At 40.6% G+C, this 16,756-nt stretch overlaps 2 protein-coding genes across 4 annotated transcripts; both read left to right on the top strand.

Moving 5' to 3' along the window:
• On the top strand, positions 1 to 8,989 carry rcbtb1 (regulator of chromosome condensation (RCC1) and BTB (POZ) domain containing protein 1). Of its 2 annotated transcripts, XM_004573610.6 has the most exons (14): positions 86 to 134; positions 234 to 263; positions 840 to 1,128; positions 1,601 to 1,751; positions 3,003 to 3,169; positions 3,975 to 4,133; positions 4,217 to 4,324; positions 4,460 to 4,602; positions 4,855 to 4,918; positions 5,039 to 5,165; positions 5,273 to 5,399; positions 5,579 to 5,730; positions 5,827 to 5,957; positions 6,723 to 8,989. In XM_004573610.6, the coding sequence occupies exons 2-14, from the start codon at positions 247 to 249 to the stop codon at positions 6,861 to 6,863; spliced, it is 1,776 nt and encodes a 591-aa protein (XP_004573667.2). In that variant the 5' UTR covers positions 86 to 134; positions 234 to 246; the 3' UTR covers positions 6,864 to 8,989. The 2 variants fall into 2 exon arrangements, with proteins under 2 accessions (XP_076736255.1, XP_004573667.2); XM_076880140.1 differs by lacking the exon at positions 234 to 263 and having other exon boundaries at positions 1 to 134.
• Positions 8,990 to 9,453: 464 nt separating this feature from the next.
• On the top strand, positions 9,454 to 16,697 carry cdadc1 (cytidine and dCMP deaminase domain containing 1). 2 transcript variants are annotated; one of them, XM_012915538.4, is made up of 12 exons: positions 9,454 to 9,909; positions 10,119 to 10,234; positions 10,681 to 10,781; positions 10,911 to 11,088; positions 11,792 to 12,089; positions 12,993 to 13,199; positions 13,294 to 13,394; positions 13,598 to 13,647; positions 14,258 to 14,427; positions 14,519 to 14,708; positions 15,027 to 15,075; positions 15,201 to 16,697. In XM_012915538.4, exons 2-12 carry the CDS (start codon positions 10,135 to 10,137, stop codon positions 15,305 to 15,307), a joined length of 1,551 nt encoding a protein of 516 aa, XP_012770992.1. In that variant the 5' UTR covers positions 9,454 to 9,909; positions 10,119 to 10,134; the 3' UTR covers positions 15,308 to 16,697. The 2 variants fall into 2 exon arrangements, with proteins under 2 accessions (XP_012770992.1, XP_004573663.1); XM_004573606.4 differs by having other exon boundaries at positions 9,455 to 9,909; positions 10,038 to 10,234.
• The last annotated feature ends 59 nt before the right edge of the window (positions 16,698 to 16,756 follow it).

The following is a 16,756-nucleotide window of genomic DNA, read 5'->3' as shown; positions in this document are numbered from 1 at the left end:
GATGGGGCAGTGGTGCTCCTACGCGCCCGCTTAATCAACCGCGCGTATCATGCGCAAAGAAGAACAACTGACCACTCTCGACGCGGCTCGGCGGTTGTGCTACTGTAAACACCGGACGAGCGATTTTTTTTCAGGTAACTGTATTTATTAACACGAGTTTACACGCTGTAGAAGTAGTTGTTTTTATTCTTAAAGTTGTTGCCGTAACGCTGTCGCTGTCTGTCTTTTCTCAGTCGACTCGTTGTTATGGAGCGATGCTTTAGGTAGGAAGAGCACAAGAAAGCGCTTAACTAAGCTACTAGCTTCTCCGTTCATCACAAGCTTTTAATCGCAGTTAGCTTTGCTGCTGTGGTGCCTTTAAGGAGTGAAATTAAAAGTTTTTCTACGTAGGGTTGAAAAAAAGGGGAGCAGTAAATTAGAGTATGCTTGTTTTGTTTCTTTTTTAAATTATTGTTATTATTACGATTATTGCTAATATTATTATTATTATTATTGTTATCATCATGCTGGCTAAGGTGGAAAAAAATGTAGCAATTTAAAACGTCCCTGCTTATCAGCTATATCCAATATCAGCTCGCTGGCTTTTCTCAGGAGTTGAGAGCTTAACAGTAACATTATGTGTTATTGCTTTGGCCTCATGCTATGCCTCATTTACATGAGATTGAGATGCATTTCCCAAGACATACAGGTATTATTTGATGTAGTTCTGAACTTGCCAAATACTTGCCTGTCATTTCAAGAGAAGAAGAATAAATGTTACCCCTCTTTATAGTAATGTAACTGTTTAAAAAACAAACTTTGTCTATTTATCTTTAATATATTTCTTGTCTTGTCTAAAGCGACAGCAGGGATGGTTCTTCTGGCTCCACGCCACCACCACCATCGCCTCCTCCTCGGGTCCTCCCTTCCCCTCGTCATCCCCCTCCTGTGCCCTCCTCCTCTCCCCGATCATCCCTGACTCCTCCTACTTCCCAGCTAGGAAGACTGAATTTTGCAGGAGCGGTGATGGATGTCAGTAAATGGCCCCTGTTCTACCTGCTGAGTGCTCAGGAACTAGCTACAGTGCGACAGGCCTGTGTCTTTGGCACCACTGCCAATGAAGCAATCTATATCACCCATGGAAATGAGGTGAGGAGTGCACATTTGATAGTTTCTGTTTATGATATGAGCTCTTTAAATAGCACTCGAATGATTGTACTTGTTTTGTCTTCCTTATATTTGTGCCTGAATCTAATTCTGACTTTACATGAAGTGTGTCGTTTGCTCTGTAGTTACGTGACAGTTTAAACAACAGGAAAACGTATGAAGCCGATGGGGTTTGCTGTGTGAAATGCCTCCAGTGCGCTTTTTATGTGAAGGTTTATTTCATAAGCGTGTGTTTTGTGGGGAAAGAAAAAATATGCCACAGGAGATCCTGCATTGTTTTCACTTTCCTGTTTGAATGCCACCATACCAGAGCACAGCTGATCTCAATCAAAACGCATAAGTCACACAATGAGCATCTATTTGCTTTGTGTTTGTTGATAACCTACAACACAGCACTTTAAATGTGTATCTGCACTGTGTCTCTGTATTTTGAAACGTGTGTTACTGTTTCCAGGTGTTTGTGTTGGGGTTAAACTGCAGTAGCTGCCTTGGTACAGGAGACAGTCTGAGCACTGTTATGCCGAAGAAACTGGACTTCCTACGAGGGAAGAAGGTAGCCAGTGTGAGCTATGGCAGCGGACCTCATGTCCTATTGGCTACTGACGGTAGGCTGTTTTTTTATATTTATACAATGTTTTCATCCTGCTGCATAAGCATTTCACTGTATAGTCATGTGCTCAATATTGGTCAATTTCTACAGAGAGGTTGACTTTTTTCTATTGAACAGTGGAAATGTCACTAATATGAGCTTAACCCTTTCATGCATAGTGGTCACTACAGTGGACAGCTATTCAAAGGCTGTTTTCTTGTATTTGTGTCAGTGTTGATGGTGTACTTGCACATAAACCACTACATTGGACACTGATGTGTCAGTCCATACACATCAGTTGTATGCACATCAACTGATGGACATACAATGTATACACATCAACCCTTTGAAAAGGCAAAGCAAGTTTATTTATACAGCACAATTCAACGGCAAGTTGATTCAAAGTGCTTAACAGAGACATTAAAAAACAAAAACAAATAAAAAGCATGATTTACAATGGGGAAAAAAGGAACAGTAGATAAAATCAGTACCGGTAGTTAAAATGTAAGTTTTGAAATTTAAGCTTAAAAGTGTGGATTTGGTGCTTTATTCAAATGCAGCTGAGAACAGGTGAGTCTTCAACCTGGATTTAAATAAACTGAGTGTTTCAGCTGATCTGAGGCTTTCTGGGAGTTTGTTCCAGATATATGGAGCATATAAGCTGAATGCAGCTTCTCCGTGTCTGGTTCTGACTCTAGGAACTGATAAAAGACCGGATCCAGATGACCTGAGGGATCTGGAAGGTTCATACTGGGTCAGCAGGTCACTGATGTATTTTGGTCCTAAACCATTCAGAGCTTTATAGACCAGCATCTATCCTCTGACGGACAGGCAGCCAGTGTAAAGACCTCAGAGCTGGACTGATGTGGTCCACTTTTTTGGTCTTAGTGAGGACTCGAGCAGCAGAGTTCTGAATGAGCTGTAGTTGTCTGACTGATTTTTTTTTTTTAGGTAGACCTGTAAAGATGCTGTTACGGTAATCAAGCCTACTAAAGATGAATGCTGAATGATGAATGGACTAGTTTTTCCAGGTCCTGTACATGTAAAAAAATAAATAAATAAATAAATGTTTAAAAAAAATAAGTTCAAAAATCTTTTTTTCATACCTAAAGATGAATAAAAATCCTGATTCAGGTTGTCATAATTCATGCATGAAAGGGTTTACCTGAACTAAAAAATGTGCTAATAACATAAATAGAAACTCAGACACTGTATAACCAAAACCTGTATAACATTGACAGCTTAAATTTGTTTTTATGTGTTGCAGATGGACATCTGTTTGCATGGGGTCACAATGGTTACAGTCAGCTGGGGAATGGGTCGACCAACCCGGGACTCTCCCCCGTGTTGATCACCGCTAACCTGCAGAACAAAAAAGTGAAAGAGGTGTCGTGTGGCTCACATCACTCTATGGCTCTCACTCTGGATGGAGAGGCAAGTCCTTTTTTATATATATTTTTTAAATTACCGTTAAATGTGTTTAGCGTGTCTTTTCCTGTCTCGCTCTGTTCTCTTCTTTTCCCCTCACCCCCAGCTGGTCCTGGCAGATGCTTCTCCCTGAACCTGGTTCTTCTGGAGGTTTCTTCCTGTTAAAAGGAAGTTTTTCCTTCCCACTGTCACCAAGTGCTTACTAGTGGGGATCAGCTGAGTGATTAGGTTTTCTCTCTATTATTGTACAGTCGTAACCTTACAATATAAAGCATAATGAGGTGACTGCTGTTGGGATTTGGTGCTATGGTGCTGGATGGTAAACAGTTTCCATTCACTCTTAAACAACAAAAGAAAAGAGCAGGGATGGCAATAGTAGGTAATGAAAAGAAATATGTGGCACACATAATTTAATTTAATTAATAAAATATCATCAAATATGACTGAAATTAGAATATTCTTGTTTTTATGTACCACTCTAAATAAAAAGTTTAGCCCTAAGGGGGTCACCCTTATATACCTTGACCTGCCACCTTGAGGCCTTTAGGTGTCACACTAAGAAGCCTGTCTTTAACCCAGCGGCATTAAAGCTAATGGGGTTGTTTGTGTGGTAAGCTGGAAAGGCTGTTGCCATTTAAAATATTACTAAGTGTACGTTAAGTATTGCATCCTTTTCCCAGTTTGTTCATGTACATTCAAGTTTTTCTGTTTGAGATGTTACTCAAACAGAACAACTCAGAGTACAGCATCAATAACATCATTCTGAGAAAGGTGTTTTTTCTCACACTACAACATTGTCAATCCTCTCTAGGTCTTTGCATGGGGATATAATAACTGTGGCCAGATTGGTTCAGGCTCCACAGCCAACCAACCCTACCCCAGGAAGGTCACCGGATGCCTGCAGGGCAAGAATGCATCGGGCATCACGTGTGGGCAAACCTCCTCTATGGCTCTTGTCGACAATGGAGAGGTGATGTTAAATAAATTCTTAGTGATCTCATTGAGAAATCTGAACTTGATGTGGTAAACAGGGTGGCTTTTATTTCTCTTTAGGTTTACGGCTGGGGCTACAATGGAAATGGGCAGTTGGGAATTGGCAACAATGGAAATCAGCTGACACCTTGCCGTGTCGCTGCACTCCAAGGGATGTGCATTCAACAGGTGAGACATCCAACAACCACATGAATGAGTTTTTAATATCAATAATTGCCTTGAGGATGACTCATGATTTGTGCTGACATCTGATTGGGTAATTTTTTTTTATCAGCCGCATTTAAATCCATCCCTACCTTCCAGATTGTATCGGGCTATGGACACTGCCTGGCCCTAACCGATAAAGGGCTGCTATATGCCTGGGGAGCAAATACCTATGGTCAACTGGGAACTGGCACCAAGAGCAACCACCTCAGCCCTGTGCACATCATGGCTGACAAAGAGAGGTAGGAAGGAGAGGGAAGGGTGTCGGACGTTTCCTGTTAATATTTAGTTTCCTGTCCTCATTTCCTCCCTCTGTACCTCTGCCTCCGCTCCTGGTCTTAAGTGGTCGTCTGCAGTAAACAAAACAATGCTCTTTCCCTAATTGTAGATATTTTGGGGCAAATCATGCCACAGCAAAACAGCTTTCAGACTTTTGACATGTTTCAGTACAATAATTAAGAAGGAAAAGCTTCCCTGTGTCTCTAATTTGGCAGGGTCGTCGAGGTGGCAGCATGCCATTCGACACACACGTCGGCAGCCAAGACCCAAAGTGGGCAGGTATAGCATTCATCTTTCAAAGTGATGCACAGTCTTGTATTTCTTTGGTTTCTGGAATTCTTTATTCTAAAAAAAAGACCAAAAAAATCCAGGAGCATTATCATTTCACTCCTCCTCCAGGTTTTTATGTGGGGTCAGTGCCGGGGCCAATCCATTGTCCTGCCACACCTCACGCACCTCACCAACACAGACGACGTCTTTGCCTGCTTCGCTACGCCATCCGTTATGTGGCGCCTCATGTCTATGGGTGAGAGAAGAGACAACAAATTGTGGATTATTTGTGTAAAAAACAAACAAAAATGAAAGCTGTCTAAGTACTAGAACTGTTTCTACTGCGGGGGGGTTTTCTTCTAGAGCAAGATGACTTCCTGACGGTTGCAGAGGCTCTGAGGAAAGAGTTCGACAGTCCAGAAACGGCTGACCTCAAGTTCAGTGTTGATGGCAAATACATCCACGTTCACAAAGCTGTGCTGAAGATCAGGTGTGTTTATTATCCACATAGCTATAAGTGAAAGATAGCCTTGATGCATTTGGTAGCTGTGCTTTGTTTCAGGGCAGTTAAGGCAGCCTGTGATTTTTGTTGGCAGCCCTTAACATGTCAGGTTTTGACTATTTGACCATTTGTATACATTGTAAATAAAGTATTTTTATCGCGGCTAGGTGCGAGCATTTCCGTTCAATGTTTCGCTCCCAGTGGACGGAGGATCAGCAGGAAGTGATAGAGATTGGCCAGTTCTCGTATCCCGTCTACAGGTCCTTCCTGCAGTTTCTTTACACAGACACTGTTGACCTTTCGCCTGAGGATGCCATTGGTTAGTATGAATGCAACTGTTAAATATGTTCTTAGAGTGTGTAGAAGGATGTTTTTTTTTTTTTGACACTGTGTGTGTTTGTGTGTTGTGCTGCAGGCCTGTTGGACCTGGCCACCTCTTATTGTGAAAACCGCCTGAAACGCCTGTGTCAGCAGATCATCAAGAGAGGAATCACTGTGGAAAACGCCTTCACCCTGCTGTCTGCTGCCATACGATACGACGCAGAGGTACAGTTATAAACAGGTTTGTCAGGTGGATAAGCTGAGGTGGTAGATAAATTCACATTTTGGACCAGACGACCAAAATGTTTGTGTGCCATGAGCTTGTGATCTTGTTGCCTTTAAAATAATTGCTTTAAAGACGTGGATCAGGTCTGCGACGACTCACAGTCAGTGTCAATCTTCAAAAATGACTTGGGTGCAATAAAACTGCAATACGACAGTTAGTCTGCTATCAGTTTGAGCTTGGGTCAAGGCTGCAATTACATGCAATCTGTTTGTGATAATGTAGTGATTAACTGTAATAAACTGGCCAAAATGAAGGACGTACACACATATATAAACAGAAATTTATATTAACTGCACACATTCAGAGTCAGAACCTCAGACACCTGAACAGAAATTCCTCCAGAATTCGTGACGTTGTTGCTGCAGGGCAGCAATTTCACAGCAGCCGCTCAGCAACCTTGCTGTGTAGAAGAATGCAAGCAGTCGAGTCGGGTCCTCTATTATACTGATCAGCGCACTCACACGGTGATTGCAACATGTTGACAATCAGTCTGTGTTTAAATATTAGACAGCTGTTATTTGCAAACCTTCACCAGTCTGTCTGAGAGTGATGGCAGTCTGCCCGAGTCTGCACTATGGTATAGCAGCAAAGGAAAACTGTCAGGGATTACAAGGTTTAACACCCTGTAAAATAAGCATCGGAATGTTTGTTCTTTCTTTTGCAATCTAATCTCCTTATTATTTTTCTATTGTTTGATTTTCCAGGACCTGGAAGAGTTTTGTTTCAGGTTTTGCATAAACCACCTGACTCGGGTAACTCAGACCGAAGCCTTCTGGCAGGTAGACGGAGCAATGCTGAAGGAGTTTATCAGCAAAGCGAGCCGCTGTGGAGCCTTCAAGAACTGAGTGGTGCTTTTAGGCTCCTGCGACCTAAAAAAGAAAGAAAAAAACCAACTAATGACCGAGTGGATTTGGTCACGCTGCGTGTGCAGCAGCAGAATGCAACACCACAGTTTTCACATTCCTGTTGATCCCATCCACGACAAAAGAGGAGGCCCTTTCTTGAAATACTTATTTATATATACTTTAAAGAAGCACTTAAACAACATTATTCATAAGATGCTTAAACTGGATTTTAAGCTGCTTTATCTGTGGATCTAAAATGAGCACTTTGGCCAAACCCATGGCGCCTTTTCTGTGGAAGTTCTTTACATATGTTACGTATACTTGAATTTTTTTTATTTTTTCTCAGCAGCGTTTGCTTTGTTCATTTACTTTCTGGAAAAGTTCATGTGAGGGACCAAAGATCTGGAAGGAATAAACTACTGACCTAATCTAAAGAGATGAACACTGTAATGTAAACATGTTTCACACAGAGCCCAATTTATTGGTGAATTGATTGCATTGGTTAATTGCCAGTCTGTTAGTGTTTGCGTTCATACAGGAAAACTTAAGAAAGTAACGAGGAGATGGGAGAAAGACCCTTCTACCATGTTATGATTGCTGACATTGCATAGTTTGTCCACCAGCTGACACAGGGTAAGTTTGGCATTACCTGTTGGAGCACCTATAGCTGATCTGAGCAGAGTAAATAACGTAGCAATTTAGGGAAATTGATTTGTTGAGTTTCTCTGAAATGAAAAAAAAAATATTGACCAATATATCAGACTGTAAGATTTTTGAATCACCAAATATCTGTATCGGCCTTAGATATCTTATATAAGTCAGGCTCTAATTTGGTATTCAGCAGCTCTTTGTATTTAACTCAAAGCAACTGATTGATAAAGACAAACTCATACATATACATGACATACACAGCTGATGCAGAGCCTTCTGTGGTTTGTTATGAGTTGCTTGCTTGGTAAATGTTAAAACCTGTTATACTAGGTGTGTTCATTCTGCCTCACATTTCCTCTGCAGCACTACAGTCATCTCTTTATATTCCGTAATACTAAGAGGTTGATTTTTTAAGCTTATTCAAAAATCTATGGAATATATAGACTGAGAAAGTTGCGCTTTTCAGTTAAGAAAAATAACCGTCTTTGGTAAAATTACGACATTAGCTCCTTTTTTTCTTCCATTGCAAGTAAAATGTGTTGTATCTAAGGCATGTTGTACTGTGGAAACTTGCTCAGGTTTCCGCATTATTAGCATTTTCATCATTACAGGTTGGTTTCTGTGTTCGGGCAAATTAAAAATAAATCTACAAAAGTACTTAAGAGGAATTCATCTTAGTTTCTGTAGGTTTTTCTATATATGGAGCAGAAATTGCACTAAACAAAGCTACAGGATACATTGCATATTAAAGAAAGAGGAATGCTTTGAAGCACTTTTTTTCATTCTTTCACTTTGTCGTCTGATGACCAAAAACTCCCTGTGCGTCCTAGCCTTTAGGACAACATGTCAACCATGCCGTCTCCCAGTAAAGCCAATGTGAGATCAGTTTCTATTTCCTTGATAGGTTTCTATTTCTTGATGTACTCAGATGCTTGAGGAGGAGTTTCTGTTCGCTCCAACTAAAGCAGAACTGCTATTTATTATTAAGCACAGCTTCAGTTCAGGCTGGAAAGTAATTTAGGATGCTTTGAGAGCTTCTGTGGAAATCATTGTTTTCGGGAAATGAGGTCTAGGTTTACAGTTTCTGCTTGTTTTGTTTTTTATGAGCTGTTCTTTTTTTTTTTTTTATGAAGTAATTTAAACTGGAAGAGTAAAACTGATTTGCATATTGTATTCACTCTCTCTCTCACTCACACACACACACACACACACACACACACACACACACACACACACACACACACACACACACACACACTCTCTCTCTCTCTCTTTGTTATACTTTCATCGTTTAGGAGAAGTTTATAAAACCATTAGGTCCATGCTTATATTCAGCTTACAGCATTGCAGTGTTTGGGGTATGCATTATTATTCTGTTGCTGTTACATACTTGAGACATACTGTATTATTTTACTTTTTTAATTTAGCTATGGGGATTATATTTCTGTGATGAAATAAATATTTCTTAAATCTGATTTGTTCACTTGTCATAACAATTTTTGTTCTTGTATATTTTTGTATTTTTTTTTTATTGTCTAGCTCTTTATTGGCTCTTTGATGCAAACAATTAATTGTTTGCATATGTTTTATGGCAAAATGATAACGTGAAAAATATACATGCAAATAGAATGATATAACATCTATAAATCAAAATTATAGATGGGAATGTGAGATTTTAAAAAGAATATATCACTTAAGGAAATTTTTTATAAAAAGTGGTACATTTTGGTGAAATTTTAGTAGATTTTTCATTAATAAAATGTATAAAAATGAAATGTATTTATCAATAAAATGACAAACAGTATCCCACATTCTTGATTTTTAGTTCAAAAACGCTTTGTAACAGTCACAATTGTGTGGTGTGTCTTTAAGACAACGTAAGGTAAGGGTTAGTGATGTCACAGGTATGCGCCACTGCTCTCTGTGGAGAATGAGAGCAACGTGCTTGCACGTGAGTGTATGGGCTCGGAAAAGTGTATGGGCTTAACTGCTTATGTTTAGCAGTTGAAATGATTAGTACTTTGTTGCGTGCTGACAGCCAACCAATTGGCCCCGCCCATGTGACAGCGTCAGAAAATATTTCCGGAAGAAATCCGGAACTGTTAAGATACCGTCCACTAGCGAAGTCACAGAAGAACGGCTCCTTCCCCTTTAAATAAGAGGGAGGCAGTTTCTGCTTGCGGTAGAAAGACATGAAGTTACGTTCGTCCAAGTATTTATCGGCTGTACAGTGTTTTATTAAGAATCATTGTACCGTAATACGCGAGTTAGTGCTAGTAATGTTAGCACTGTAACACTGTAACTTAAAAAGTCACCGGTTGCTGAGAGTTACCGTTACTCATCGGATTTCAACGTGACTTTAACTAGTCGTTATAAAAAAAAAATATTCTGAAGTGTAAGTTCATATTTGTACGTGAATTTCTTTATTGGTGCAACTTTATTTACCAAATCGGTGTCTTTTTATGCTTTTATTTTGAAAGCGTCGGTTGAAAATAGTATTCATGTGACTATCCAACTTAACAGTAAAAAGGATACCAAAAGAAAGCTTCATCCGGCTCTTCTCTTGCTGAACGTCGGGTCGACGTATTATATCGTTTTCTGTAGCTGACAGATTGATTGAATGGAAGAAAGCCAAATATGGAACCGAGCCGATCCGGGCCGGTCCACACCGTGTCGAGAAACAAGAGACAGCAGCACCCAGACTGACAGCAAAATACAAGGTGAGCCAACTGGAGGAAGAGTTCTTCCAGTAGTTTAGCTTCATATTTTTCCCTTCTGTCATGCCACAAAACCGCAGCTTCATGAGATACAGTTTACCAGAGAGGCACTTTAAATGGCCACGGCTGACAGCCTTTATTTACACATTACACAATGCTGCATATATTTATCTTAGACTTGGCCGATCATCTTATCCTATTCACATTATATGGCAAAATCCCCATCCTCAGATCAATACACATAGGTCTTCACCTGCGTGTATCTGAAATAAATGTTATATTTTTCTAAGTCTCAGTCAACAGGCCAAGTTAGCTTCGGTGGGGCCTTTAAACCATGCAAACATTAGTAATCTTCATGGTATATATTCTCATCCAAGCATGTGTTACTGCAGCTTTTCAGGAAAGCATTGTGCACAAGATGGCTTAATTCAGCTTTGTCTCTGCTTCAGGTCATGGCCCCAGGTTGTCAAAGGTAAACCTCTTCACCTTGCTGAGTTTATGGATGGAGTTATTCCCTCAGGAGCAAACAGAGGAAGATGGTGGTAATCAGGTTAGTTTGAATATAAAAAACACAGTGATGTATGCAATCTAGGGAAAAAATCATCAAGTTCTGTGGAGCGATTCATCTTTACTAGCACTTGTGTGTAAAATTAATAACTGTAGCTGTACTGTGCTTCAGCTCCATGGGATGGGTCTGGTGGTGGTGCGGGAAAGCAAAGTGGTGGGACTTCATTGTTCAGGAGCTGAGCTCCACGCTGGACAGGCAGCCATCATCCAACATGGTGCTCGCCTGGCTGACTGTCAACTGTACTTCTCGAGGAGACCCTGCGCTACTTGCCTGAAGATGATCATTAACGGTGAGTGGAGAAGGAGGCATGATGCAGGAATGAGTAGACGGCATTAAGGGAGCCTAAAAACAACACGCAGCGTGAATGTGTTTCTGTGTCACACTCTCAAATAACGAGATGTTCTTGATCAGGCAGAACTACATATCTTGGACCAATGGCCTGCTTTATAAACATAGTTATGACACAAATTCATCAAAAATGCAATGTGACATGTACGCCCCACTGATTATGACTGATTGTGATTGCATGAACCAAAGTACCTGCCCTTCTGTTGTCTCACCCTTACACATTCCAGCCTCTGTGTGTTTTGGAGTCCACCACATTGCTGTCACTTTGAGGCACCACCCTAACTGTAGTCAGAATAACTGCAGCCTTTCTGGTACTGCACCTCCTTTCATTTACTTTCATTTACTTTGAAGTGGACCTGTTTTATAAGACTTGGCGAGCAGCCTCTTTATGATCAGATTGGAGGAATGACACATTGAGAAGTGAACACACTTAGAAACTCAGGACAGACTTTGACACCATAATGATATATTTATTTACTGTGAGCGTATGACTGAATATGTCCCACAGGTGTTGCCGTACTGTTGTAAACTGCATTATCGGCATTAAACTGCATCAGCAGTTTGCTGAACTTTGGAGCTCTGTTCTCTCATTCCCGGGCAAAGTTAACTAAGATGGATAAATGCTGTTTGCTCTCCTCCTCCAGCTGGAGTCAGTCAGATCTCTTTCTGGCCCGGGGACCCTGAGATCAGCATTCTGAAGTCCACCTCTATGAACAATCCCAGCTACTGCGGTCCAGCTCACTTCATCTCAGAGGAAGCTTTACTAGACGCTGTAGCAGTAGAGAAGCTCAAGTCCAACAGCCGTCCTCACATCTGCATGCTGCTGCAGCCGCTGGCACCCGGCCTAGCACAGTTTGTCACCGAGACGTCCAGAAATTGTGACTTCACAGAGAGGATCACTGATGACGACCCAAAGCAGAACACAGAGGAGCTTTTCAACAGGTACCTTACTATACTTACTGTATCTGCTTCTGCACAGCAGCACTTTTGAGCTATGTGCTGAATTCTCTTTCTAATAAGTTATACTCAGTTGCCTGGTATATTTTAGAGGGAAACCCAAGGAGGTTCTCGACACGCACCAAAAAACCCCCAAACAAACTGAACCTGAAGCAGAAATCTCAGCTGATGAGAACACCAGATGGTTAACTCAAGAAAACGGAGGGGAAAAAAAGTCCAGTTTTCATAAATCAGTGTCAAACAATATAAAATAAATGTGCACATCATTATTTATATTACAGTGTAGTGTGCTAAAGTGCATCAAAACAAATGAAGTCAAAATAATTGTTTGCTTTGTAACTGTAGTGACTGCAGAATTAACTTAAATATGAGAATGACGTGGCAGAGAGAAACCTGAAATCTGTATCTGATTCATGAGAGCAGAGTAAATGTATAGAACCAAATTATTTCAGCTGTGTGGTTATGAACAGTCGTAGGACGGTTATTGCTTTCCTAACACTTAAATTCCTGACGTAGGTTTGGTCAGAATTAAAGTGTGGGGTTTGGCAGGTAGATATTAAGAATAAACTCGCTTGATGTTATTATGTATAAAACCGCCCACTATATATTTTTATTTTTTACTTAATATTTAAAGGTGCTGGAACTCCGTTGCATCCTAGTTTAACCTCTGGTCAGACTTCAGCCATCAAAGGGCAAGAAAACCTGTAGATGAGGCACAAAGCAAAGATTATTCTGCAGAAATAATTAGAGAACGTCTTTCATCTTTAAGTTAACCAGAATGAGAAGGAGAAATATTTATTGAGTGAATCAAACTCAAGTCGCGAAACTGCTGGATGACCACAGCTGGATTTTCAGCCCGTTTATAAGAAATATTCTGTGTCGTTCCAGAGAACGAATGAGATGCCTGAAGGATTTCTCCAGACAGTTCCTGGTTCGTAAGTCCCAGCTGCATCAGGAGATTTTGAAGCACATGGGCCTGGAGAATTTTTGCGTGGAGCCTTACTTCTCCAGCCTGAGAAACAACATGAGGGAGCTTGTGGAAGTTTTAGCTGCAGTGGCTGCCGGGGTGCCACAGCAACACTACGGCTTCTACAGGTTAGAAACTCTCAAATTTATCTGTTTGTCAGCACAGACATCGCCACGCGCTTGTACTTGACGCTCATTTGATCGTGTCCCTTCTGTGAACCAGGGAAGAGTCGTCAGTGCCACTGCCCCCTTGTCATGAAGATGTGCCCCAAGAAGTGGCTCGTCACTGCATGATCCAGGCCAGGCTACTGGCCTACAGGACAGGTGTGTTTGGTTATTCATAACACACACTACATTCTTCTACATTCTATTGCATATTGCCTGACAAGCATCATAACAACTGCTGTTTGGCTGCAGGACTTTTTCCTGAGTGATGTCGTAAAGGTTATGATCATTTCTAACAATGACCCTGTCAATAGTTTGCTATTTGTTTCCAGCTTCTTATACATGCATAACTGTCATTTCAGAGGATCCTAAAGTGGGTGTGGGCACTGTGATCTGGGCCAAAGGACAGTCGGTGAGCTCAACTATTCTCCTTTTGATTTGATTTAACTCGTTAATTCATCACAAGAGTAGACTGTTGGCAATTCTGTGTGCCAGTTCGGGTAGGATTTGACACCAGATTACAAGGTGACAAACTGACAAAACCTAATAACATCAGGCTCGTACAGAAGGAGTTTTTTTTCTTTTTTTTTGTCTGCACAAAATTGGATTATATAAATCCATTTATGGATGATTGTATTAATGCATTGAGGTTTTCAGTGTGGGTGGATGCAGTTGTGACAAATGTCATGATGATGAGCCCAAAATGTTCAAATAAATCCTAACGCGTTCCTCAGTAGCGGCTGCTCTCTCTGGACAGTTTGAGATGGTGAGTGTTTTTTGACAAAGAGAGAGAGAGCTCAGTGTGGAAGAGGTCAGGAGACGGGTACAACAGTGAGTGTCCACACTCATCTGTAAAACACAGTCGAGGCCGTGTTGTGATTTGGGGCTGCTTTTCAGCCCGTGGTATAATGCAGATGGAATTAAGAACATTTTATTTCATCATTTAAAGCAGAGCTACCGATAGATTTAACACCCACACTGATGTTGTTAATGTAGTATTTTGATCTGTCCCCTCATCTCAGGCTGGCTGTAACGGAACAGGGTGTCTCTACCTGGTGGGCTGTGGGTACAACGCTTACCCCGCAGGTTCGCAGTACGCCGAGTACCCTCAGATGGACGCCAAACAGGAGGATCGCCAGAGACGTAAATACAGATACATTATCCACGCAGAGCAGAACGCCCTCACCTTCAGGTCAGAACTTGTCAGAAATGGCGGGAGGGGAAACATGAATGCAGAAAATCAGTGTTCATCATCGCTTGATAGGTGTTCCTCCTCCTTTCAGGACACGAGACATCAAACCGGATGAGCCAACCATGCTTTTTGTAACCAAGTGTCCATGTGATGAGTGTGTCCCTCTGATCAGAGGAGCCGGTATCACACACATATACACCTCTGACCAGGACCGGGACAAAGATAAGGGAGATATTTCCTACCTGCGATTTGGCACCCTAAAGAACATCAGCAAGTTCATAGTGAGTCCACAATGTTTTTCTTGTTTTGTTTTTGTTCCCTTTTATTTCATACTGTTTATGTTTGATGTTTGGAGTATATCAAACCTCCATCAATGTAGACATTTCTGCAGCTACAGTAAAGTCCAGGGTGCAGAAACGGGTCATTACTTCAGCAAACATAGCAAACGTAGACTCGGAAAATATGTTGAAAAGGGAGATGTATGTTAATTTATTCTGGTGCATAAGGGGATCTCTGATTCAGCAGCTTCTGGATGTCTTGCTTTTTGAAGATAAGGCTAACATGTCCTTAAAGAATCTGACATTTATCTGTCCTCACAGTGGCAAAGAAGCCCTTCAGTGTCCTCAGCGCCAGCTTTTCATCTTGCCAGTAAGTGGCACCCTATGCCTTTTTTTATTTTAACCATCTTCACAGATACATTACAGAAAGGAGTTATGAATCAGCCAATTTTCCTTTGCTGATTCGAGTTTTAACCACAGTGCCATTTATTGCAGACGGTTGTGTCGGAAAGCACAGCAGACAGACTGAGAGTGAGAGCCCCAGCAACAAGAAGCTGTGCACCAGCATGTCCTGCGAATCACCTGCTGTGAGCCGTCGATAAATCCACGTACCTAAAAAACACCCCCCACAGAGGCAGGTTTTAAACTTGCGTGCCACAGATTTGATCGTTCACAGCTGTAATAAATAGAGCTAAATGTTGTTTCCTTCATGAGCATCAAATCTGTGGCACATATGATTTTACACATATGTATCTTTTCCAAGTCCGGTCATTACATGAGTGGAGAGTTGGAAACAAACTGAAATCAATGCAATGCAATGACCTCAAAGGGACACCACTAAAAGCGGATTAATAGATCCATCGAAGATTAAAAAAATAGGTACAGAAACTATGGACAATTTTTTTTTTTAAGCGTTTATAAGATACCACAAAGAAATAATTTATTTAAAATAGTTATTTAAACTGTGATATGCAGATCTGTTTGTTTTTGAAACAAATGGAGGGGGGAAAGCTAATTATAAAAATCTAAATAATGAAAAAGTGTGAGATTAACAACACATGCAGCTCCTGGTTGTCCAGGATTGTCCTCGCGGTACAGAACGGTTTGAAATAAATTACTGCTTTTATTTTGAAGGCAGCTGCTGTGAGAGTGTTTGAAAGATGTGTTTCACACTGTAAGGATGTTATTGTTTTTAAACGCAAGCCAAATGCACTGAAGTGAAGCGTGTTGAGGATATGGATAATGCTTGAATGAAAGTTTAAAAAGTGTTCCTGCAGAGCAGAGAGGACGGTCAAAGGTTTGGTTTTGGAGCGTGAAGGAATTTACTCGACTTTACCAACTTTAATTTTCTACATGAACACACTTGTTTGTATTCTTTTCTTCTTCTTTTTTTTTCGTTCAGGTATAGTAAACACAGGTTTAAGTGTTTTTGTAACTTGAGTCCGAATCACAGAAAAGGCAGTAACTGTGATTACTGCATAATCTGAAAAATACCTGGAAAATAACACACACTTTCTTAAACACACACACGCAAAGCATGCATTCTCATCTATTCTTTTTTTTTTGTTTTAATTTGTTGTGAATGTTGTACAACAGCATCAAAGTGCAGAAAAAAACAAGGTGGCTGCTTTTAGAGGACATCGTGAAGAATGGTTAAATCTGCTCATAGTTGTAAAACAACTGGTTCAAGTCTGATGTTAAGCTGGTTGGCTTACATTTGCATCTCGTGTGATATTGCAATATACCATCACAACCTATGGCATGTGAACATAGCTGGTATTGGTTTTTGTCATCCCAAAAAAACAAACTGTTTTCCTTTTTCTTTAAGGAAAAAAAAAAGCAAAACAGCTTTTAACGTGTTTACTTCTTCCTTTAAGGAAAGTCTGGGCTCTAAATTTGGAGACTTATCATGACTCCATTTCACTTTGTTTTTAAAATTTCTGTGAATGCTTGTCAGATATCTACTGGGAAATAAAATCACATTGTTCTCAAGTTTAGTCTCTGCATTTTTTTTCCCCAAGTTCATAGTTGATTTAAAGTTACAGAAAGAA

The sequence above is a fragment of the Maylandia zebra genome, linkage group LG23 (genome assembly GCF_041146795.1).
Source record: "Maylandia zebra isolate NMK-2024a linkage group LG23, Mzebra_GT3a, whole genome shotgun sequence".
Classification (NCBI taxonomy): domain Eukaryota; kingdom Metazoa; phylum Chordata; class Actinopteri; order Cichliformes; family Cichlidae; genus Maylandia; species Maylandia zebra.
Note: the sequence above shows the minus strand (reverse complement) of the source record. Positions and strands in the feature narration are given on the sequence as shown.

What these genes read in the sequence shown, in the direction of transcription:
- rcbtb1 (XM_004573610.6), top strand. An exon ending in TGTCCTATTGGCTACTGACG is followed by an intron (nt 1,752 to 3,002) that starts GTAGGCTGTTTT and finishes TATGTGTTGCAG; the next exon opens with ATGGACATCTGTTTGCATGG. An exon ending in CTCTCACTCTGGATGGAGAG is followed by an intron (nt 3,170 to 3,974) that starts GCAAGTCCTTTT and finishes AATCCTCTCTAG; the next exon opens with GTCTTTGCATGGGGATATAA.
- cdadc1 (XM_012915538.4), top strand. Translation starts at nt 10,135, where the DNA reads ATGGAAGAAAGCCAAATATGGAACCGAGCCGATCCGGGCCGGTCCACA. An exon ending in CAGAACGCCCTCACCTTCAG is followed by an intron (nt 14,428 to 14,518) that starts GTCAGAACTTGT and finishes TCCTCCTTTCAG; the next exon opens with GACACGAGACATCAAACCGG. An exon ending in GCCAGCTTTTCATCTTGCCA is followed by an intron (nt 15,076 to 15,200) that starts GTAAGTGGCACC and finishes CATTTATTGCAG; the next exon opens with ACGGTTGTGTCGGAAAGCAC.